Raw genomic sequence first — 26,071 nt, forward strand, 5'->3', positions numbered from 1 at the left:
GGTCAGTTTGACCAAAACTAGTTCTATTCTGTGAATTTTAGGGGATCAACATTTCTAAATATATTTCTGGTAATCCTGTAAACACAAAAAATATTTCTCTCAATAAAAAAACAAACGTGCTGCTTATTAATATTTAGTAAGGTAGTTAAGTTTAGTTATGAGGTTGGATTAAAGGATCTAAAATATTGTCATGAAGAAAGAGGCATTAAAGGGTTACTCCAACCCAAAATGAAAATTTTGTCATTAATCACTAACATCTTCGGAATACGATTTAAGATATTTTGGATGACAACTGAGTAAATGAATAACTCAGGGATATTGGTTTGTTTGAATTCGGAAGGATTGTCAGCCACATTAAAAAAGTTAACAGCTTAAGTCATTTGTGGATTAATGCATATTAGAGATGCGAACCGTTTAAAACGATTCAGTTCGATTTGGTGAACTGGTTCAAAAAATCTGGTTACATCGAATGATTCGTCCGCGAACCGGATATCATACACTGCAGTGAACGTGCTCACAACAGACCCGGAAGAGGTCTGCATAAAGTTGAATCTAATCTAATCTAATCCAAAAAGAGAAGACAATGTTTTGATGACATCATTTTGATTATTGGGTGAACTAACCCTTTAAGACTGTCCCATAGACTATCAAATAAACAACAGTGCCAAGGTCCAGAAAAGTATGAAAGACATCGTCAGAATAGTCCATCTGCCATCAGTGGTTCAACCTGAATTTTATGAAGAGACGAGAATATTTTTGTAAGCAAAGAAAGCTAAAATAATGACTTTATTCAACAATTCCTTTGTCAACTGTCTCCTCCTACAGTGTTATTTACTTCGATGGGACAGTCTCAAGCCTCCCAATTTTCATTTAAAATATCTTAAATTGTGTTCTGAAGACGAACAAAGCTGTAACGGGTTTGGAACGACATGGGGGTAAGTGATTAATGACAACATTTTCATTTTGGGTTGGAGTATCCCTTTAATATGTGTTTTATAAGTACTAATAAACATCCAATATGTTATATGCATGCTATAATAAACATCAGTGACAGCATGCTCAATGCATCATCAATTATAATGAGTTCTATATGCGTCATGCATCACTTCAATATAATAGTCTATAAAGCAACTTATGATAATAACTGATACCTAGAATCAATTTATTACTTATGAAGTTCAACATAAGACATTTGTCACCTCATTGAATGCCTCCTCTGTAATTTAGTTACTTTTTAATGTAATTTTCTAGATTTATGTAGGATTTGCTTCAAATACAACGGTCATTCTCATGCAAGTTTATGAAAGCATTAGGAGACACCAATGTTGGGAGAACTATTTTGAAGACTCTCAAAGGGCTTATTTAAAATGCTGATGATACAGGGCCTCCTGTGCGAAAACTCAAGCAAGGCCTGGAGAGATATAAAAATAGGCCCTTCTCTGATTTTGAAGACTGTTTGTACTCAGCTTGTTGAGGTAAAATCTATCACTCATCATAGCTTCACTGACCTAAGCTCAGTCTCCTCTCCCTTCTCCTCCTGGGTTTCTCTGATATCCACTCTGTGGCACAAGGCATCTCTTATCTTCTGTGCCCTGCATGGCAATGAAAATCAACCTACGCTCTGCTAATGAACGTCTTGTGAATGTGCGCCCTGATAAAACTGTTCTCATTCTCTCTCTCACACGCCACATACAATGAGTTATATGGTAAAGGTACTCATGCAGCTGTGAAAAAAAGCCTGCTCTGTATTCGATATCAGAGAGGTGTTCTAAAGATGAGATCTACACTGTTAGCCAAAAACTAACTCTCAATTTTCAATCTCACTTCCATTCCTTCCAGCCAATATTGGTTCAGTAGTTGCTCTCAGATCTATTATCCTTAATATGACAACAACTTGAAAACAGTCATTTAAATGTCTACTTCCATACTATTTAATATGAAAAAAAAAAAAAAAAAAAAAAACAGTACACGCAATGAATGGTTTGGCTGAATTCATAGTATTCGTGCTACTATCCCATGGATGGAGGAGGAGTTGAAAGTGAAGGGCAGTGAAGAGAAGCAGTGCTGGTATCTGTGACAATGACAACATAGCAGCTGAAGTGCATCCAAATACCAGCCATATAGAAGACAGACTACTTTTCAAACCAAGTGTATTACTAGACAGTATGCGATTTCAAACCTTCTTCAGTTTCTACTATAGGGGAGTATTCGGATGCAGCCAACGATATGTTCGTACATGTAAATGTTGCCGTTACCTTGATATATTTCCTGCGATACTGGAAAGGCCACGAGCCACCAAAAGTGAATCCGTAACAATCTCTTCCAAAAGAGTTTCACAAAACATTCTACAAACACACAACTCGAAATTAAAACTTATATTAATTAATACTAATAATAATTAAAAGTAATGATCATAAAAGAAACAGATTAAATGTCCAAAAAGCTCAAAATAATTATTGAAATCATTTTTTCACGTTTTTGAATCCAACATGTCGCAAAATTCTCATGACTCCGATTATTTAATAAATACATAAAAAATCCCTAGCAAATTTCAAAAAGAGTTCCACACATAATAAACATGAAATAGCAAAAAAAAAAAAAAAAAAATATATATATATATATATATATGGTCCTCTAGCAGTCTATCCCACAGCCCATTGTAGAACATCTCCATCTAGTGACCATAAAATTAAATGAAAGCTTAAGTATTTTATTTTAGCATATAGACGTGAACTCAATGGTCTTATCCTCATATCAATGCAAATTGATGCACGCAAAAAAATGTTTATAGGTTTATGGTGTATATTTTTGTCAGATTTGTATACTACACACGTTTTACAACTGAAATTTATCTCTCATAACCTATTGTGAATCTCAGGCATTCATATTTTATTACATGAGAAGGCATACATTATATTCAAGATACATTAATGCATGGTTTGGTATTATGTTGTAATGTAGCGTTTTAACACTCAACAATATAGAGCAAGGTCAGAATGGGGTGAGCTACCCTTTAAAATAACCACAATTCTGTTTATTCATTATTATTATTATTATTTTCTGACATGTTGATGTTATATCGTTTTCTTTGATGTTACAAGTTGATCCTGAATAAAACAAAAGCAACAAAATGTTAATATTTTAAAGGCAATCTTTTCTATACCCACTTTAGGTATTATACATTTCAAGAAAGTGGAAATAAAAAAACTTATATATATATATATATATAAATAAAAGACCTTGACCAAGTTTATGATATCTGCCATGCAGAAATGTATTTGTAATAAGAAAAAATTGTTTGAGTATAAAATATGATTGTTTATCAATAACATCCAGCTATATTTGATGGACCCTTTATTAACATATTGACAAAAATATTTCATTTTCCTAAATTAATAGGCCGACAGCGTACTGCACTCTCCCCATATGACAGAAAATCAAAGTAACCAGTGTTTATTATTATATTCTTTTATTGATTTGTAAAACATTTGACCAATATTACATGAAATCAGGAACATGAATTTACAATACTTTATGATGTAAAAGAAAAGAAAGAAAACAAAACAGGCAATTTTAACTGTTTCATGAATGGTCATATTCAACTGGTTTTGTCCTGGTGAGCAGGCATTCTACTTTTAGCCTCAGTAAACAGCTAGCATTTGTATTACAGTTTTCCATATGGTACCCATTCACTCAGAGACAGAAGTGCTTCTGCACTTATGAGCCTTTTAGTGCCACAAACTTTCTATTGATCTCCTGTCCAATGGTCACCCGGCAGAAGAAGAGAGGTAAAGAGCATGTCTCTCTTCATTTTCTCTTTGTCACGAATGACTCGATCATCAATCGGACACCATCATCTACTCCATTTTAGGATTGACCTGGCATGAGGTATTGACTGTAGAGGGTATATGTGTTTTTGTATGAGGTAAAGCTTGAGCAAGTGTGATCTGCAGAGTAGATGATACCCGCTTGACACGTCACCGTTTAAAAAGAGAAAAAGAGAGAAGGCAATGCTTCAACAGGTTTTGTGTAGTTATTTTTGCAGAGCAGCAAAATCCAACTGAGCAGTCAGAATAAAGAAGGGGAGGGGCCTGAGGATGGCCAACCAATCCCAGCAGCAACTGATCGCTGTCAATCATGGAAGAGACCACGCCTTAACAGCTCTCAGCTCTCTTGTGGAGGTGTCTGTCTGTCTGTCTGTCCGTGTAATGAATGTTTCAGCATGTTGAAGAAAGCTAAGGATACAATTACTGTACACACAAATATTATTATTCAAAAAAAAAAAAAAAATCTGATAAAACAGCTGTTAAGGCGTCTTTGTTGTTAAGTGATATTCATACATGAGGTACTGGGTTGTCCATGTGAGCCACTGCACAGCAATAAATACAAACATGAATCATAAAAAAAAAAAACACAAATCAAATGTGTCTGTTCCCCAGAGAGGTAGTTTGTTATGGTTACATTTGGACTCGGAAAAGAGACCAACATCAATTTCATCTTTTGTCTTTCTCATGTCTCTCCATCATCATCATCATCATCATCATCATCATCATCACCATGCATACTGTATATTTTGCAGCCGTTTAGACATGACATGTTGTTCTGGTTTGTCTGATCTATGTCGATGGTAAGTGCTGCAGGGATATTCTCACTCGTTCATCATGAAATCAGAACGAAAGTGAGTGAACGTCTACAAAAATGCTCAAGACTGGAAGATTTCATAGTTTTCCAGTTTAAAATTGAGTGTATGCCCTCATCCCACAAAGTACTGAGCAGCTAATAACAGACAGAAGGCATGAAGACGATAAAACAGACAGTCGAAAGAGAGCAATTAGATCATGAAAACAAATTTATGCATGCATGCATATATATATATATGCATGCCCGCACTGGGCAGGAGGTTAGCATTCAACCAAACTTTCCGATATTTGCATATCTACACACATGTAAACTAACAATGCTCTGCCCTGTGCCACCACCTGTACACTGATACCAGAATATCAAAACTAGTCTACAAGAAAATATTTTAATCTTTTACATTTGCAAAGTAATACTCATAGATATATATAGCAAACCTTCCATATCATTAAATCTTAAGTGCCATGACTAAGTTATCTGAATAGTAATATAATGAGGAAACGATAACCTTCTCACACAAATACACATTCCCATCAAGGCTGGGCCAATTATGCGACACCCAATTATATATGAATATACTTGGTGTATAGGTAAATGCTATACATTGCCCTCACTTCATAAACACACGCTTCCACAGACAGACACACGCACGCACTGCGCTCTCCTTTCCAAGCGACCGCAGTTTCCAGGTAGTTAAATTCAGCTTACATGATCATTAAATCATCGACCCAGTTCTGACACTAAACTCACACCTACAGAAAATCTTCATTAAACTGATTAAATCTCATACCACAGAAAAGTTTTTCCTAATGACCCTGAGCCCTGACTGAGAAGAAGATTCATACGAATCAGACGTGATTGGAGAAACCGAGAGAACGAGATATATAAAGCAACAGAGGTAGCGCTCTGTAAGCATCAGCCCTATATTGCGACTCAAGGAGCCCTTGACGACAGTCTCGCAAATATCACTTACAGATATTTTACACAGTAGAGAAAAGGACTCTTACATAATTAAAAAGCATAAAAAGATCAAAGTGAATGACTGTGAACAGCTGAGGCCAAGCTAAGGCAGTCATGTTTGTTTTAGAGACACAACTCAGGCAGTGGCTAATGTGAAATTAACGCTGTTTATACCATGCCCGACATGTTTAGATAATTTTTACAGTTTAGATAACAACATAATTGGTGTTTAGATAATAACAACCAGCCTAAGAGAAGTGCTGAGTTGTGTTATGCTGTAATCAGAATATGCTTTGAAGAACTGCTCTGTGCCAACAAAATATCAAATATACCCTAGAAGCATGTAACACCACAGTTAGAGATGACAAAAATTCAAATCATAAACTACCCAGCATGCTGCTTTCAGTTACTTTTAAAAACATGAGAAGAGAAAAAAAATAGTATTATCTCCCAAAGCAAAACAAACAGTTATTAAATGAATCTCCCACAACCTGTCAGATAGACACCATAGTGCATGGGTCATAATTCACTCCGGACTATGAAACTATGATTTCCATTTTGAAGTATCCCAATTAATTTGATTTATTAAGAATGATTTCCCACAATTTTTGAATACCATAATGTGAAACCTCATTCATGTCAAATGAAGAGAAAAATATATATTATTTAAAATGTAAATAATACATGATTGTAATATAGATGATATCCCTAAGAAAATATGATGGCTAACGAAGAGTAAAATGTTGAAACAACAACAACAACAAAAAAATTATGATAGAATGGAAGATTTGAGAAATATGTAACCTACAGGACTTTACGACGGTAAAGAATGGAGGTAAAGCGGTTTTTAAAAATGTAATTCATGATCCCACTTCCTGCATGTTTTCATAAACGCACAGTTAGATGGTAGTCTTTGTTTACTTATTCATTATAACCAGCCAGGGCTTCAGGGTCTCCCTCTGCTAGATTCTACCATAAGCCACAAGAAGCACTTATATCAAACTCTATTTACACTCATTTGAAAAGTTACGAATATAGATACTGAGTCTTATTTACAGGTTAACTGCGCGGCGAGTGCTAATGCTGCACTGACCACTTTGCGGAGGCGCGAGGTTATTGGCCAATCACAGCACAGGCAAATAACAGGAGAGAAGACAGCCATTGTTCAGCGACCTATCAGAGCTCTGGAGGCAGAGGAAAATGGGGGCGGAGCTGCCGTTTGGTTAAATGGCTAGGCGAGGGGTGAGTTAGAGCGGTGTGCTTGCATTAGTACTTTTAACCCTGTGCATTTAAAGGCAGGAGGTGAAGAGACAGGACATCAGCAGTAGTGGACAGCGCTTTGGGGGCCATGCAGAGGTTTAGAACAGGACCGCACTCTCACACACTCATCCTGCTGCACATGCAGTGTAATATTGTTGGTTATTGATACTACAGTAACATATACTGTAATGAGTTGCCACAGTGATAAACACCATGACCATATTACATTCTCATGAGAATGTCTTCCTTACATACAACATCTATGGCATTCCCTAGACGATCTGTAAATGATGAGGGATACACTTACACACACACACACACACACAAATACACACCACTCACAAACTTCGTCCTGGAAACTCTGTATGCATTTTAAGGTGATTGTCCGTACATTCACTCCACTCCACAATTCTCTGATCCACGCCGTTTGACCCGCATGTCTTGCTCCGGTGAGGTTGTTAAGTGACCTGTCCGCCGAACACCTCCAGCACCAAAGGGGTCAGCTGCAGGCTGTGTTCGGGCTGGAAAGAAAGGGAGCGGTACTGTTTGGAGTGCTCTTCGTTCAGGCTGCGAAGGTCCGCCAGCTTCTGGATCATCTTAGCGTAGAGCAGACGCCCCCCCGGGTGATGCGCACGGATATACGCCTGCAGAACCTCAGATAACCTGTCCTGCAACGCTTCCACTCGCTCATGGTCCTGCACCCCGGGCCGGTCTACGAGCACACAAACACAGACAAGTGAGATTCCTGTTTGCTAGCACAGACTTGTTTTACGGGTGACGTCTCAGTCTGTCTAATGCTTGGTGCACATGGGATACACGCTGACCTGGAGACAGCAGGCAAATGGCCATCAGCAGCACATGTTCCTCCTCATGTAGGCTGAGCTTTTTCAAGCCCACCTGAAACTTCACCAGAGGCTCTAACAGATCCAGAGTGTGTCCAGCTGTGCCCCCAAACATACACAAAATCAGGATGATTCCATTAGGCTCATTATTAACAGAGACTAACAACCGGTGTTGTTCATCACATTGACTATGGACCTTGGTCACAAAGTCTGATAACCAGTAAGTGATAAAAAAATATTTTTATTTCATTTTTGAAAACCATGTCATGTTTTATAATGACTAATTAATTAATTAATAGTAGATCCTAATCATACAGTAATTATTCTAATTAATTATACTGAATTCATCATTCATTTAAATGCAACAAACTTCAGGAAACAATAATAATCAATACCTTCATGTATTTGTCTATGTGCTATATGCTAATTTCTAACGTTAATTTAAACATTCAAAATGAATTAACTGAAGTAGTATAAATTAACAATTGAAAACATTAGCCTAGATGAATGTTGTAAAAAATATTATTCATCATTGTCTCCATGCATAAAATTGGTATAAAAAGAAAAATTATTAGAAAAAAAAATTAAAAATTATCACTAAACCCACTGCTGACATCAAATAAAACATAATAGTAACCAAGTAAACTTTGATTTAATATATGTAACTATTCAGTGTTATATTTGTATGTTTATGTGCTATTATGTTATTTATCAATATTTTTAATTTACCTTTTATTTTTTATTTTTCAGTTTCATTTCAAATTTTACTAATTCTGTTTTGCGTTCTTTTTTTTTTCAGTTTAAGTTTTATTAATTTGAGTACATCAAACATATTTTATTTCAGTCAGTTCCCAAGGCAACATTTATAATTTTCATTAAAAGTTTATAATTTTTATTTCAGCTTTATTTCAATTAACGAAAATGATTTTTAATTTGGTTTTAATAAACAATAACAAAACTGCAGCCACTGCATGAAACAATGTTTGTCAGTTTGCGTGTACCTTTGGTGACATCATTGACGCAGTATTTAAACTCGGGTCCTCCACAGCTCCAGCTCATGTCCTCCAGACTGAAAGACTGGTTTGACCTAAGCATGATCACTTCTATAGCACTGGACTTGAGCAAAGCGATCTGATCTTCAGCTGTCAGCTCCCTGAGACACACAAATGCACACACATCAAATGTTGGCTCATGCTGGATTCTGTGAATGGCAGATGCAGAAGGAGTGGGTGCATTCAGTGCAGATAACATGACACTCCTATGGTTACCACAGCAACATGCGGTCCATCATGCATATGTATGTGCGCACATTCTGAGGAAGCTGGGAAATACATGGAAGTACTCAGAGCCAGGAAAGAAACATGTACGGAGAGTGACAGTCTATAAGGTCAAACATATTTTTATGTTCCTGAGGCAATTAAATGGATGTTAGGCATGTTAACATTAGACTGTTTGGAAAAAGGTGGAACTTTCCACAAACAAGCACCACAAAAATAGATTAAAGAAATGCAGAGATCATCCTTGCTCAAGAAAGACCTACAAAAATGTTAGTTTAGTTCACAAAAAAAAAAATATATATATATATAATATATATATATATTATTAATTGCGGTTAATTTACTCACCCTCAGGGCTTTTGAGATGTAGGGGACTATTTGTCTTCAGATGAAAAAGATTTGTAGCTGAAAAATGGTCCTTGGAGATTCATAAAATGCAAGTGAATGGCTACCGTCACTTTTAAGAATAAAAATAATAAAACCTATACAGGCAACAAAAACAATAACTGTGGCTCCTGAAGATATATTGAAGAAAAACGATCGGTCAGTGCAAGAAACTGAACATTATTCACAACATGATTATCTATAGCCCACAGACTCAGACAGTTTGTTTCAGTGAACTGGTTCAAATAACTGATTCATCAATTTGTCTATGTAATCAATTATATTATTAAAACACCCAATAATGAAGTAAAACACTGAAAACTAGCCTTAATCAGTGGCAGCCACTGAACTGCATTTTATGAATCAATAAGGACCATGGTTTCAGCAAAAAATCTTCTTTACTGTTTCACTGAAGGAAAAAGACACCTACATCTTGAACGGCCTGAGGGTGAGTAAATTAACAGCAAATTTTCATTTTTGGGTGAACTAATTCTTTAAGAACAGCTCCATTCAGCTGAACTGAGCATTTGTTTATCATGTCCCGAAAGGCTCTAATCTACTTTTTTTTTGTTGACTTCATTAAATATTGTTTTTTGGAAGACTAGTACATATTTTCCAATGCTGTACAGTATATGTATAATATGTATTTATATACATATATGTTTAAATATGTATTTAAAATTTAAAAAAAAATTGCAAAACTGAATTCCTTCTGGTGACTGACTGGTTCTGAATTTCTTCAAATTGAAATACAGTAAATCCAACCTCCTGCCATTACAAATAAAATTTATTCATGAATAAAAAAATAAATAAAAAAGAAGTTTTTTAAATTCTGAATTTTCCCTGACATGTTTTTTTTTTTACCTGAATCCAGGAATCATCTTGGCAAAGCCGATGACCTTCTGAATGCTGTAGGAAACCAGGTCAGCCAGGTGAGGAAGCATGGAAAGACCAGTGCCCTCATCCTCCTTTGAGTCTGGACTGGAGCTCAAACCCTGCTCCTGATACATCATCAACAGATTACTCAGATTCATCTTACGATCTCCTGACTCTACAGATGTGAAGACACAGATAGAGAGAAAGAGAGAGAGAGAGAGAGAGAAAGAGAAAAAACAACAACAAAAAAGATCAATGCTTTGCTATATCTAAGTAACCTTTCAAACTCAACAATTATTGTAACAAATACACTGGAATTCTTCCAGCATTTTCTGAACACTAGGGATGGACGGTACCACTGTATTTTGTTTTCGATACTTTAAAAGAATACTTTTAAAGAACAGTATCATTGATATCAATAGTCAATAGATACGAACTTTTACATGTATGTAAAATGTGAAATGATACCTACTCATAGTTCTAGAAAATAGGACATGGTTCTATCCTACTCAATTATTTCCTGAACATACCGTTTTATACTTTTTGTTAAATAAACAAAAAACTGGTAAAAAAAAAACCACCTTATTATCAATATCTTTATTTGAGCATCGATACTTTCGATACTCACATCAGTATCAATATTTCAGGATCGATACGGCCATCCCATGCACTCAGAAACATTCAAAATCCTTTTTAATGTTCACTCAAAATCATTCTTTGATTTTGACTAGTTCTTTGCATTGAATGAAATTAACTCTTTTTGTGGCGGGCTAGTGAAAGTGCCTGTAAGGCAAGTAAAAATCTGAAACAATGGCCCAGGGAAAAAATTATGACAGTATTTTGAGACACTGGCCGATAACGGTGTCCACTTAGCTGATTAACAGAAGCATTATCTCCCCCTTGTGTCCATTTCAAAATCTGCCAAAATGCATATATAATACAACCAGACAACAAACTACTTCTGTTTTTAATGGTTTAGTGAATTGTAAGGGAATATTATGGAAAAGAATTTGTGTAAATTACATTTGCTGTCATATATTATGACTGCACAATTATGCGGGACATTTTCTTTATACTGTAACTGCATTTTTTAATTTGGATTTTTTTTTTTTTTTAATAAATGCTTACTAAAGCTTGCACTGAAATCTCTGAAGACATCTTTCGTGCATGTTTACTCAGGTAAACATGTTGAGCCTGCAGCTCAGCACAACCTCACTGACTGTCAGCGTACTGTGTTCTGCACTCTTGCAAACACCTTCATAAAAATAAACAAAGCTGTTAACATAGCAGAATAATTCTCTAATTTACACTCTGCCTGAAAAGCAAACAGTGTCAACATATCAGAGCTGCAAAACAACGTGAGTAGACAAAAAAATTTAACCCGCTAATCTGTAACTTTTCCAGATTAATAAAATCTGCAGCAATCAGAAAAAAAATAATCAGAACAGTTTATTATCAAAATCAGAGTTTTCCAACTGGTAATATTATTTATAAAAAAATCATAAAAAGCACTCATAACGTGCTCTGTAAGATTATGGTCATACCCCCACCCCAATAGAGAGTTGATGATTAATGTCATATTTAAAGTTACAAAAACAACTTGCTGCTTCCAGGATGAGCCATTTGTTTGTGTGTGTGTGTGTGTGTGTGTGTGTGTGTGTGTATACGTATGCATGTGAATAGTCTGGTTGTCATTAGAGTGGCTCTCCTGTGACGTCAGGCATGGTGAGATGGATGGAGCCTGCTGTGCATATAAGACACACAGCCCTCTAACACACAAACACACACTCCTTCCCGCGTCTCAGACTGGGCTGGAAAACATTTCTCAGAAGAAACTTTACAGGTGATTTACACACACAAATGAGTGTTTGTGTGCATATGTTTTGCGTGTATATGCATGTGCGTTTGTGTGTCACCTGGAGAGTGGCTGAAGGAGTCTGACGAGGCATCTGAAAGTGAATGAAGAGACGCGGCTCGGCTGGCACTACGTGTGACTGGACCCTCTCTGACTGGAGGCTGCAACACAAAACACACATAAACACATGAACACACTGGACAAAAAAAAAAACAGATGCCGTTTGGTTTGATACTTAATGCAGGCAAAATTAAGCATCACTTTGGTGTCCAAAAACATCTTAAAACTGGTTGAATGGTATGCAGAAGAGAGGAGGAGAACAGAGAAAAATCTGATGAAAGTTTTACTCTGAAGCGTGAGAAGTCAGAGTAGGAATCGTCATAGGTTTTGTGATGCGCATCCACCAGCGTGTCAATGATGCTGCGCTGCTCGTCTGAAAGCCGGGGCTTCTGTGCCTCCTTCTGCGCCTCCTCATCCTTTCTCCTCTGGATCAGCTCCTTTTTCCTCTGAACTTCCTCGTCCGTCAATATAACTGAAGAAAAGACAGATGGGTATTATTACTATGCTCATGTAATATGATTTTATTACAGGTGAAATACAGATTTAAAAAATGAGAAACTAAAATCGTATGTTGTTCTCCAGTGTTATATTACAACCATAATTCATTATAATTTACTTCAGTATAGTTTGATGGAGTTCAGTTTAATCAATAGCTTTAATTTTGTATCTGTGAGACTTAATTCAGTTTCAATGGGGAGAGCAATTACATCAGACCAATTTTACTTGCAAAAAATGTCTGAACCTCTTTTTTTCCGTTCTACTGGATATTTGTCTTCCTTTCTCCCCCATTAATCTAAGCATTATTATTATAAAAATTAAAATGAAACTTTTTAGGTTTAAAGAAATATTCAGGTTTATAGCTATTACAATTGTTCGGCACATTAAAACAATTGCATCAAACATTGCCTTTTTAATGACTTAATTCAAATATATCTGATCTTTCTGCATGTGATGTTTGTTTTAAAAAAAAAAGTGATAACATACAAGCTATAATTTCCCCTGATGATCTTTCAAAACACAAGAGCGATCAAACATTGCGAAATCCATATTTCACAGTGAAGTACCTTTCACTTTCAAAATGATTCGCAAAGAGCTGCCACTCAAGATCATGTGCTCACAAACGGTGATACTACTTCCTTATCCTAAGGTTCATTTTGCTAACTGCCTTTCAGGGCCTTTTGTGAATGGATCATCTTACTTGCTTTTGTTTGGAACAACTATAACAAATAGCATGCCATTCCTGCAGAGCCCTTCAAGATCACAAAACAGACATCTGGAAGCTTCGGAAACTCCAGGTTTAATACAAATCTAAACTAGATTTAAAACATGATATAACAAAGTATATATCTTGGCTCCCAGTAACCAGTGTTCTGAGATGTGTCTTGTTGGCTAGTAACTCACACTCTTTCATCATGCCAATATCCAGGCAACGCTTGAGTCTGCAGGCCTGGCAGTGGCGACGGTTATCTTTAGTGATGGTGCAGCTTCCATTAAAGGGACAGGTAAAACTGGCCTTCCGCTTCATACTGCGCCTAATGCACACCCATGCAAAAAGGCTAAAAATAGTATGCCAAGTATCACATTGTTTACAGATAATATGTGTTAATGTTGTTTTAAATGTGTGAATATCAAATTGGATGAGAGAAAGTGCATGCATGTGTACCTGAAGAAGCCTTTGCAGCCCTCGCAGGTCATGGCATTAAAATGAAAGCCAGTGGCTTTGTCTCCACACACACCACAGATCCGTGGAACATTACGGTCAAACTCATCTGGCACTTGAGTGGATGTACTAACGGCGGACTCCATCACTAGGAGACGAAGGAGGAGGAGGAGAAACAGAGTCAAACATACAGAGTTGTGCAGTTATGGGGATGATGGGAACAGATTACAATATTACAATCTAAAAAAAACTTTTCTTGTTGAATATATTTGAAATTGTAATTTATTTCTGGGATGACATTACTGAATTTATAATTAATACATTTATTTAGCAAGGGCGCATTAAATTGTTAAAAAGTGATAGTAAATACATTTATGTTACAAAATATTTATATTTCAAATAAATACTTTTAAGCTTTTATTCATTAAGGATTCCTTTAAAAAAAGTATCAAGTATCATGCAAATCCAAGTATCAAGCATATCACCATATACTGTATATTAAGCATCAAAAACTATTTTTCAGCCTTGATAAGAAGAATCATTATTAATAACGGAGCACCAATAATAAAACTGATTTTTTTTAAAAACATTGAGCACCAACTGGAGTAATGACTGCTGAAAATTTTGCTTTGCCATCACAGGAATAAATTACATTTTAAATATACTAAATAGAAAAACAGTTGCAGGCTTGGTGACCATAAAAGACTTCTTTCAAAAACACACACAATTATTATTTTTTTGATTATTCTAAACTTTTGACTGGTAGTGTATAAAGCAGAAAAAAAGGACATTCCCTTTCTTCAGCACACACCGACAGAATAACAAAACCACAAATCATAACTGACGTTCTTCAGCGAGTGATGAATAATTAACAATTCTTTAATAGAACAATAAATCATTCTGATTAAAGCTATGAGGCCAGAATCAAAAACTGAATGGGGGGGGGGGGGGGCAGAGTTCTTTATATAAGCATCACTAATGTATGCGCATTGATAAAGAGCGTACGAGATAGAGGGGAATATTAATTAGCTATCAGTGCTACACCATCGAGGAAGGGCAGGAGGATTGGAGTGGTTGTAGGAGACCGTGCAAATGAAAACAAACAGATGTCAGCTTCAATATCTCCATCAAAAGCCTTTTTGAAAAAAAAAAAGAACAAGGTCAGCAAAAAAATAAACATAAAATCATTATATGGCCCCACTGAGGATTGAGCAACCCACGAGGAACAGCAGCCATGCTGAAATGAGTCAGAGGTCAAAGTGACACACCAACTCAAACAGCTCAAAAGCCTCAGGTGATAGGAATATTGTCACAAGAAATGTGTATATGATAAAAGCATGTGATTAATCATTTCACTGTCCTAACACATGGAATCAGCAATAAAGTGGAGATCTATGTGAAAGGTCGCAGGAACATCACGAGTCAATGTGTACAAACAGAAACAGTGCAAACCAAATAAACATTCCTCAGCATAGAGGGTGATGTCACAGTTTTTCCTGTTTTCACTCAATAAGTTGTGAGGAAAAGCTTCATATAGCATGCACACACACACACACACACACACGTAACCTCTTCAAAAGAAGGTTCTCAAATTACTCTAATGCACACAGAAAACTCACACTAATAAAAACATTTCAAAACACTTCAGCACATAATTATGCATTTATCTAAATTGGGCTGTTCATTTATTCATCTACTCAAAATGTGTGAAACATTTGCCATCCCTGTTTGTGAAGATTTAGTTGGCAGTCTTCCACAAACATGGCACTACTTATGTGCATATTTCTGAAGGTAACCTGCAGATGGATTTTGCTATTTTTTTTATGGCTTTTCCAGTAATGATAATGATAATTGTTTTTCGCTTGTCAATATTCATACAGATTCAAAAAGGGGGGCCGAAGTAAATCATATGATAATAAATCAACGTTAATAAATACTTAATAATAAAAAAATTAGAACTTTGAAGTACATGTTTACCGTTTACAAACATACTCTTTAAATGGCTGTCATTATAAAAGAAAATATAAAACAAACAGACATTTATTTCAAAGAAAGTAATGTTATTCTCATACTTTTTAGATCACTTTTACTTCATACTTGCTTACATAAGCATTCACATTTTGGTGCACTCAAGTGCAGGAAAAAAGTCATTGAGTTTCATTATTCTGGATTGTACCTAATTTCTCAACAGCCTGTGTGTAAAAAAAAAAAAAAAAACCTGTTAAATAATAAAGTAGACTTAGTGAAGTGAGCTGTAGCTATGAGTGATTAGCCTTGCTATACAATATAGTCCTCATCAACTAATATTATGAGAGCAATGCTCTTACACGCAAAGTGCAAAACATAGATTTAACAAAAAGACATGATTTGAAGGACGAATCCATTTATAAATCACTAGTTTCCTGATAATAATAACATGAATACATAATTAATTCATATAATATAATAAACACAATATCCTTCTAAAAAGTACACTAAATGCAGACGTTTTGAAACAATTGTTATGTAAACTTAGCCCTTGTTTTTACAAGGCTCCAAAATCATTAACTGTGTGTGCACACAGAGATGCACGCTTCTTCCACTATTTGCTTCCATGGCTCTTGTTATCAACGCACACATAGCACGACGGAGATAAAAGACTTCTTAAATCTTAAATGTCTCTTAATTGGTCGGTCAGGTTAACGTTTTATCTGATGCCATAAAACATCTAAGAAATCTGAGAAAACCTGGGATATTTTAGGTCTGGACATGACTGACACTTTGACTGCGGCCTCACTATATGTATATGATCGTGATGCCTTTAAGGTAGTTCAGAGTTAATGATTGAACTGACTGAAGCATCACATAGCACTAACAAGTATATAGGCCAAGGTGTATGAGAAAGACTGTCCCTCTTCAGAAGAATGACCTGGTTGTGAGTGTAATGGCCTGTTTATCATATAAAAGAACTAGAGGTACCGCATGACTACAGCGGAGAAGATCGCCTTCGAAGCAACATGCATGAGCACTATCTTTTAATCGAAACTGAAAACAGCTTGAAATATGGTGAGAATTGACTCTTGAGTCTGACCTCCTTTTCAAAAACAAATGCAGTCATTTCTGATAACCAGAGGTTAGCATATTCCATTACATATTGCCAGTGGTTATTATGTCATGCTATAGTAACTCTAGAGCATGTAGCTATAGTGATACTTCAATCGACATGGGTCACTATGGTTCCTTCCTTCGCCTTAAAAACTTCTAGTAACTGCATAATGCGAGTTGACTTCGTAACTGGTGTGGCTTTTAGGTATAATTAGGTCATAAAATTAAGTAAACAGAGAAAAGCGCCACAGCTCTTACAGCAGAGGCTGAGGGCCGCCTGTATGCAGGACAGGACAGAGATGCTGTCAGGGTTTCATAAACCTTCATTAGCTATGACAACAGACAGAGACAGCCTCACACGGCAGGAATGCCAGGCCTGGCATGGAGACCATGTGGAAAACACAGGAACACATGCAACATCACATACTAATGCCCTGTAGAAATGTTCTCACACTAGGAGCGACCCGGCAAACTGGCTTTGACAGCTATAAAGGCAGAACGATCAGCAGACCCATAAAAACAGACAGAGACTCCGAGACAAACAGTCCTACACATTTCCAACATACACACACGCTACGGAAATATGAGTGTATGTGTAATGCGCAGAGCCAGTTGCGTCAGTTCGGGTCCAGAACACACAGAAACTGCTGCTGTCCTCACACGAACCCTACTGGAACACACTGCCAGATTATAACACCGCCACACACTCACACACAAAGTCTCTCTCTCACACACACAACACACAAAATTCCACAAGTACACCGCACAAATACAAACTAAGACTCATGCCAAGCTACACTCTATGAGGACATGGTAAAGTCATTTTACTGTCGGATTCTTTCAGAGATTTCTATTTGCATAGGGCAAGACACACACACGTTATGTAAATGTATAAGTAATAGTTTTTACTACTGTAGATGTTCAGCATTTACATTAACATAAGGAGCCGGAACAGCTGGTATATGTATTGAAATCAATCTGGTTTTGATTTAACCCCAAGAAATGCGGTAGCCTAATATTCAAGAGAAAACCTAATTCGATCCATGTAGGCCAACATCACATCCAAAAATTGCTTCAACGTAAACACAACCCAAAGGGACAATATTTGGTCATCATGTATTCACCCACATGTCGTGTCAAATCCATTCTTCTGTGGAACACACAAGATAATATTTTGAGAAATGCATGTACATTTTTGATCATACAATGGAAATCAATGGTAAACAAAACTGTTTGGTTACCAACATTCTTCTGATTATCTTCCTTTTTGTTCCACTGAAGAAAGTAAGTTACAAATCATTTTCATTTTGGGATACAGTGGAGACTGCAGCAACATGTCTACTTTTATTTTACTTTAATCTCAGAATGTATTAATTTATTTAGCATTACTTAAACAGTTTCCAAAAAAAAGCACACAGCCATCACTGAAGTGGTACCCTCCAGTTACATAATATTACAATAGTAAAACATATAAAGTTCAGGTACTAACACGTACATGTAAGGTCCTATTAGGTACCATTTGGGGGTAAATAAGGTAAAAATATGTAGCTTTTAGCACTTAGAGAACTGTCCCAATGATTAAAAAAAAATTCTGACAGTGTATACTAGAAAACATGTAAAATAAGGGAACGTGCATCTCAAAATTTTTATGAGACAGAATGATCACAGTTCAGACTAAAAGACATTGTGAAGAGAACCTAAATTGAGCCTGAGCAACATCGACCTCTGATTGGCCAATTGTTGCATCCTGCATCAGTTATTTTTGTGTAATGACCACTAAACTTTATAAGTAATTTATGTATTTACTTGGCAAGTTTGTAATTAGGGTGACACACGATCCTTCCACTTCCTGATCACCTTGGCTGACTGTATCTTATCCCTTATATATTGAAGGACTATCCAAAGTTACTAGAGGATCTTACAGAAATCAATGCAATGGAAAGAAATTAAACAAACAACTACAAAAAATATATTATATTTTCTGTGTCATTGCAGTCTATAAGACTCTTAAGTCCTTATAGGTTTACCTAAGCCATATATATATATATATACATATAAATGTCAAGCACTAAGCAAATAGTACCAATCCATAGTAGCTGAAGATGCACTGTGCAAAGACATACATTAAACATTATCCTTCAATCATGCTGAAAAACCTCCTCACACTGAACATCAATTATATCTGAACTGTTAAATTCACCACAAGCAAACAAATATTACATTAAAAAAGATGCAAAGACAAAGATAGCACTGTAAAACATCAGTCACAGTTAATAAACAAACATCAGGCCAACACTGTACAAGTTACATTACAAGAGTCAAATTTAGTCTGTTTACTAATGAGAAGCCTTTCTCAGCTGTGAATAGTCTTTTTACGTATTCGTCTTTGGTTACCCTTGCCGTAACGCGACCAATCACTCACTCCATGCAAAACATGGGGCAAGAACACACACATGACCAGAAAAGTGCTACTGACTCCTCCTTCCTCTTTCCTCCCTTTTCCCTCCTTCCGTACAGGGGGTCTTTCTACCCTGTGTCCAATCCCAGTGGTCTGCATGCACACACACGCATACACACATATACAGAGCCAGCTTCCCCTTCAATGGGCCTCTCTACAGGGCTACAGTCAAGGCCTCACAGCTTCTGCCTAGAGTTACAGAAACTACACACATTCCAGCCCCTGAAACGCGCACCGCCACAATAACAACCTAAACATCACAATCCAGTTCCTTTAAACAAAAGGAACATATCATAAAGCGAGACATGCACAGAGGAAGTCCAGCATTACACAGACTCAGCATAAATCACTGTTATGGACATCACATGCAGGTGCGTGGGTATTTTGGACTGTACTGAACATGTAAACATCCAGTATAGGACTATATAGATTTTGCTACTGCAGCCTATACCGTCTGGAGCTCAGCAGAAAAGAAAAATCCACTGACTTTCAGTTATTTATCCTGCACTGAAAATCAAAAAATACTAACAAAAATAAAGAGAGAGGGGAAAATTATATATATTATATTTTATATATATATTATATTATATATATAGTGAGTTCAAAGGTTTGGGGTTGGTAAGATTTTTTATGTTTTTGAAAAGAATTTTATTGTGCTCAAAACCAAGGCTGCATTTCATAGAAAATGCAGTAAAATCAGTAATAATATGAAATATTATAACAATGTAAAAGAACAGTTTTCTACTTTCATATATTTTAAAATATAACATATAATATATGTGATGGCAAAGCTGAATTTTCAGCAGTCATTACTACAGTCTTCAGTGTCACATGATTCTACAGGAATCAAATTATCAACGTTTAAAACATTCATGCAGCTTAATCTTTTTTTGTGGAAAGTATAATATTTTTTCATGATTCTTTGATGAATATGAAGTTCAAAAGAACAGTATTTATTTAAAATAGATAACTTCTGTAAGTTTCTTTTGATCAAATGTGTCCTTGCTTAAGAAAATTTTTACTTCTTTAGAAAGAAAATGGTACTAAATAAAAGGGAAAGAGGGTTTTAAAATCATTCCAGGGTAATCTTGTTACATGGTTGGAAATAAAACAAGAGGTACTCATATTACTTCCACTCAAATTAGAAAATATATTAGCCAAAAAGTGTAACTATTACATTGATTTATAAGGTCTGTCACCTGAAATCAACCTAAACAACTAAAAAAAAAGAATTAATATGACCAGTCATTTACTTTTGACCATGCTTGTCCGACATGCACTAACTAGTTGTCCATTAGGAACAGTGGAAAAAGTCCTAGCTTAGTTCAACAGACATGTTAAACAAACAATGCAAACTACAACGGATTCTCAACATACCAACAGCACAATGTGCTTTCAGCTCAGAGTCACGCACACTCTCTCCTATATGACCAACGTTAGTAATGCTGTGGGTTAATTTGACTCATATAGCAGGGTTAGTACATTTTATTAGGTTTTAAATTAAGCATTTATAAAGTTTTACTTTCATCATCGGGTTTTATAAAACACACAGGTCTCCATCAGGTAAAATCCTTTATAGGCTATGCACTGTTCCAACCCTACTGCAAAAAGGATGATAAAGTTTATTAATATTATTATTACAGCATAAGATCAACAAATACAAGAAAACTCATTTTCAAAAATTGTTTAAATTAAACAATAACTTTCCCTTACGATTAAACATTAGACAGATAAGTAAATGCGCAATAGATCAGATATTTATGTATATTTAAATATGCACATATGTGAAAATATATGAATTAAAATTTAATTACATTATAACTATCGTAATGTATATTAACGAATGCTCTATTAAACATTATATAATTAATTAATGATACGTAATATTATCAAAGAAGGCTATTATAAAGTCATACGGCAAACACAAACACACAGAAAAACAGCGGATATCCAGCCTGAATCGTTACACTCGTACTACACGTTTTGTTGTGAATTAGTTACGTACATAACCGACATAACAGTATTTGGTTGGAGAAGTTAGATCAGTAAGTTTAAAAGTGCTGGTAAAAGTGTAGAAGCGATACTGTCGCTGTGGCTGGATGATGTCGCAGTTGGAAATTGCCGCAACAGATGAGCCGATTGCGCAGCAATACTATATCAAGATAACTCATCACCATTCACGTTACACTCGTTTACATTTCTTTGAATACAATCATTACTTCATTAGCACGAATTTGCCGCTTTAAGTCATCCTTCAGAGCTAGTTGCAAGCAAAGTTTTCCACGTTGTATAACTTGCCACTGTCGGTGGTTAAATTGCATTCAATCAGTGCAACGAGTTAGATGCATCAAAGACACACAACGACTATATAAACAGGTTTTTAAAAGTGAAAAACGTGTTTTAGCTCAGCAACTACCACACAATCTCTCTCTCCCTTGATCTCATTTGCCAGATAAAAAAACAGTAGTCACTTGAGTAGGTTACCTAACATTAGCAGACTAGCAGCTTTTGTTTTGAATTGCATTTACTTAGTGTGCGCACAAGGTTCACTTTAGTAAAAGTGTGTGTTAGAGTAAACTGCTCGCTTCGTACCTGCGTACAACTTTTCCGGTCAAGCGAGATGTGACTTTTGCTGCTTCTCTTCAGCCCGTAACTTGTAAATCTTGTTTGTTTGTTTTTTCCTTCTTTTTTACGCCAAGAACTTGGCGCCAGCTCACATGCTAGCACGCCGAGAAAACACGCCCACCGCCTCGCAGCTCCGCAGAGGGTCGCCTCGCTCCGCGTCCAGCCGCACCGCAGCCCCTTCCTCATGAGCCTCTTGAGGAGCTAGTCGACGAGATGCTAACGAATTACGCTGGCTATTGCATTTTTGCAATCCATCCCGTGCAGATTTGATCGCGAGTCTGGGGATTAACTAAAGACAAAATAATAAGACAAAAATATTCCGAAAGCACTTCCTCCGCACCCTGTGGGAGATTCGCAGTTTCCGGGCACAAAACAAACTTTGAACCCACGCTGGTTAGGACTGTAAAAATGTTGTACTTGACCCTAAATAGATGGGACTCCGTGTAATTACGCCCCGCCCCGACTCTACCCTGTACAGCGGATTTTCCTCCAATAACGGATCAAAGACTGTGCTGTGAGCGTACGTCCGCTGTTTTGGTTGGTGTGACATCCTCTGCCACGCGCGCACTGTTTGGACAGGTCGGTTGTTCGTAAAACGCGTGGGGACAACTCCCACATTCCACAAGCAAAACACACTCACTCACACGCACGCACGAATCCCACTGCATTCACATGCAAGGGTTGCGCGCGCTCACGCGCGTGAGGGGTGTGTCGTGACGTCAGAGGCACCAACGAGGTAAACAGTTTGTCCGCATGAGGTCGAGCATCGTATTCGTGTATAAACGAGAAGGAATGTGTGCCAGGCTCTTCAATCTGTATTGAAGGAATGCTTTTTACATTTATTCATTCTGTTGTTGCAAACCAGTATGACTTTATTTCTTCTCTGGAACACAAAAGAATGAAAGCCCCATGCACCATTAATTTTTAAAAGAAAGAGGCAAGGCTATTATTCCCTAACATTCTTTCTTTTTGAGAATACCATACAGGGTCGGGAAGGATAAATAAATGATGACAGATATGAAATGAACGGATTTTACTTCTGTGTTTTTGCTGTTCCTTTAAGGAATTCATTAATACAACACAAAACAATTTATGGCCTAGCCAGTATCCTACTTAACCTAATAGCAGTAGGCAATTTCTGGTCGCTACAGCTACTGCAGTAAGTCATGGAAAAGTTCAGCCGTCTATGACAGCCAATCTTTTTTTTAAAATATAACATTTAGGTTTGTAAGGAGATGAGTTCATGTTTTACTTGGGTGTGTCTGCCTGAGTAGTATAGCAGAGGCTTCTGTTTCAGGCCTAGAAGGCAGAGCACAACGTTGTGTGCGAGTATGCATAAGAAAAAAACAACATACAAGTTTGATTGTGTTAGCCTGATCACAAGGGGGATTTCAGCCCTGTGGCTCACAGTAGGAGAAGAAAGGTTATGTGTCGTGTTTGTATGCAGGCGTGTGTGTGTAAGATCTGAGCTGTAATGATTGATGAAGAATGTTGAGATAAAGGAAGAGAAATGTGATGGAGGGAAAGGAAGATCGTAGAGGCATGAACGGAAGTAAAAGATGCAGAGAGGGGGCCTCTTATGGTTATCCATTAGCTGTTTCCGACGTCCTCTCACAGGAACATATAGGCTATTGTCTGGAAATATAGAGGGGCACATTTAGGGTACTAAGCATGCTTTGTACGTTCGTTTAAAACAGCACTGTAAAGAGAAATAAAAGACATACAGAATATAATAGAATTGGTACAATGTCATTATACTATTAATGCATTATACAGTAATACTGTATACGATTGTATGATGTTTGATGTGGTCTTGTGACCTTCAGAGGATTCTGTTGTGGTGCTCACACCTATAAGATATCCCTCTCACTATAGTCATCTGGATTTGACTAAAATCACACCTTTGTTCTAAATGTTTTGACAGTTACACTGATATAACAGTTCATAACCTCTCAGAGGCTACAAAGATAACTGTGGAATGTGGAACATAGAATGTTACTTCATTTTAGGTCAAAGGTCAAGGGCAGCCAGCCAATGAGAAATTCTGTATGGAAATCAAATAAAAAATCATTAAATAATTTTTAAAAGCTATATACTTTTTTAAAAAACTATATACAATAAAACACAATCAGCAATACATCTTGTAAACAGCAATAGTATTACTACAGTGTTAATACAGTATGTTCTGCTATTGTGCAAAATATAAGGCAGTTTGTGGCATTCATATAGTTAGCATTTAGATGAATACTAAACGTAAATGAAGGGTTGTGTAAATTTAGATTAAATTGATTGGATATTTAATGCTGACCCTTATTTAGTAATGAAAATATCTATTATTTTGTTGTTGTTATTATTATTTCAGATCAGCCAAAAAGGGAAATCGGAGACAACACTCTTCTTTCTTGCTTCTTTACTCGGAACGAAAATGTCACAAGGAAAAAGCATTTGATTTCCTGAAGAAAAAAAAAAAAACATTGGATTAACAGTGGGAAAAAAATCCAAAATAAAGACGTTTTACAGACCGACCATTCTTTGACTCATGCAACTGTTGCAGATGTTTTTGTCAGGATAAAATGAATAAGTAAACATTGTGGATTGTTCGTGCACGGAAGTCAAGTTTTGGTAAGATTTGAGGCTAATAAAAGGAGCGTATAGTTTTGTAACAATCTGATGTGTCTATTTCTCGGTAGAAAAAAATATAAATGAATAAATAATACGATTTTAAAAAGCCTGTTTCATCAGCGGAGACTGAGAGCGTGCGAGTTTTGTCTTCAGTCTGTCTCAGGAACTGAGTTTAAGGTTAAACTACGTCAAATATGATCAAAAAGACACATTCGCGATAGTATAAATAAACAAAATAAATATAGGCTGATACAATTCGACAAACATTAAAGTAAGAAGGTTATATTTAATATAAAAGTTACTAAAATACTTTTGGTTTGCTATGATCTGACACTGATTATAAGCTAATTTATCTAGCCAAGCAATATATATATATATATATATATATATATATATATATATATATATATATATATATATATATATATATATATATATATATATATATATATATATATATATATATATCCGAAAGGAAGTATCGCAGTTTCACCCTAAACAAACATACACATTCGCGCAGTTTAACTGAAAAACAATAACATACGATACATATAAGATTAAAGTACAGGCCACATGTTCAGTGATTAGTTCCCTTCATGTGGCTGCACGCGGCAGCGCGGTCCCATGGTGTAATGGTTAGCACTCTGGACTTTGAATCCAGCGATCCGAGTTCAAATCTCGGTGGGACCTCGTCCTTTTGAAAATGCTGAAAAAGCCAACCAAAAAGAGTAAAAAACAAATGCCATGTTCTGTTGAATTAGGACAAGGCATCAGTGATGTACCTCCATGAAATCCTGCGAATTCAGCTTATGTTTGTTAACAAAACAAACAATATAAGATTGTCTATAAGTGTCTATAAGACTGAGTACACTCATATTTCATAGTGAGTAGAAAGGGTGGGCTGATTTTCATATTTGATAGCTGGTTATGGTAAAATCATAAAAATGGGTGACCGTAAAACAAACTCAGTGATAATATCTTACACGATGATACACACAATGAAAGTATCCCCCAAGATAGTTGATGCCTATCAACTATCTATGGCCATTTTTGTTTGTAAACATACAAAACACAATAAGAATGTGTAAATATTAAATCATTTGTTTTAGTCCATCTCTTTTACAGTGATTCATTGTAAAATTATTATTATTATTATTAACTCTAATACCAGGTCTCGGTGACTACACAATAATTACACAATAAAATATAAATATAATATAATATCTACACTGTGCAGAGTACATGTATGTTCGATTTTCATTGCAATCTGCTGGTAACTAGATGATACATTCTATTAAGCATAATTAAATGGCTTAACTTAAAAGGTCAAATGTAGGATTGTAAGCCACACCTAAACAAACTATGCTTAACTGGCAACAAGCAAAGACTAGCAGTGCTGATCTTGTCAGTACTTAACATAAAAATGAAGTGAAGCATGACATGATTAACAAACGCACCTGAATCTATAAA

The 26,071-nt window shown here is 36.1% G+C and overlaps 1 protein-coding gene and 1 non-coding gene across 2 annotated transcripts; one reads left to right on the plus strand and one right to left on the minus strand.

Annotated features, from left to right (window-relative positions):
• Positions 1-3,467: 3,467 nt before the first annotated feature.
• On the minus strand, positions 3,468-22,687 carry LOC113050348 (vitamin D3 receptor B-like). The gene is made up of 9 exons (XM_026213226.1): positions 21,947-22,687; positions 13,816-13,960; positions 13,554-13,684; positions 12,440-12,624; positions 12,154-12,253; positions 10,226-10,412; positions 8,702-8,853; positions 7,683-7,799; positions 3,468-7,570 (listed from the first exon to the last, which is right to left on the minus strand). Exons 2-9 carry the CDS (start codon positions 13,956-13,958, stop codon positions 7,317-7,319), a joined length of 1,269 nt encoding a protein of 422 aa, XP_026069011.1. The 5' UTR covers positions 13,959-13,960; positions 21,947-22,687; the 3' UTR covers positions 3,468-7,316.
• A 2,532-nt stretch (positions 22,688-25,219) lies between these two features.
• trnaq-uug (transfer RNA glutamine (anticodon UUG)) lies at positions 25,220-25,291 on the plus strand. The gene has a single exon. It is a non-coding gene; the product is annotated as a tRNA-Gln (tRNA).
• The last annotated feature ends 780 nt before the right edge of the window (positions 25,292-26,071 follow it).

This window comes from Carassius auratus, chromosome 31, assembly GCF_003368295.1.
Source record: "Carassius auratus strain Wakin chromosome 31, ASM336829v1, whole genome shotgun sequence".
Classification (NCBI taxonomy): Eukaryota; Metazoa; Chordata; class Actinopteri; order Cypriniformes; family Cyprinidae; genus Carassius; species Carassius auratus.

What these genes read in the sequence shown, in the direction of transcription:
- LOC113050348 (XM_026213226.1), bottom strand. Translation starts at nt 13,958, where the DNA reads ATGGAGTCCGCCGTTAGTACATCCACTCAAGTGCCAGATGAGTTTGAC. An exon ending in GGCTGCAAAGGCTTCTTCAG is followed by an intron (nt 13,685 to 13,815) that starts GTACACATGCAT and finishes GGTGTGCATTAG; the next exon opens with GCGCAGTATGAAGCGGAAGG. An exon ending in CTCCTTCAGCCACTCTCCAG is followed by an intron (nt 10,413 to 12,153) that starts GTGACACACAAA and finishes TCACATCTGTAG; the next exon opens with AGTCAGGAGATCGTAAGATG.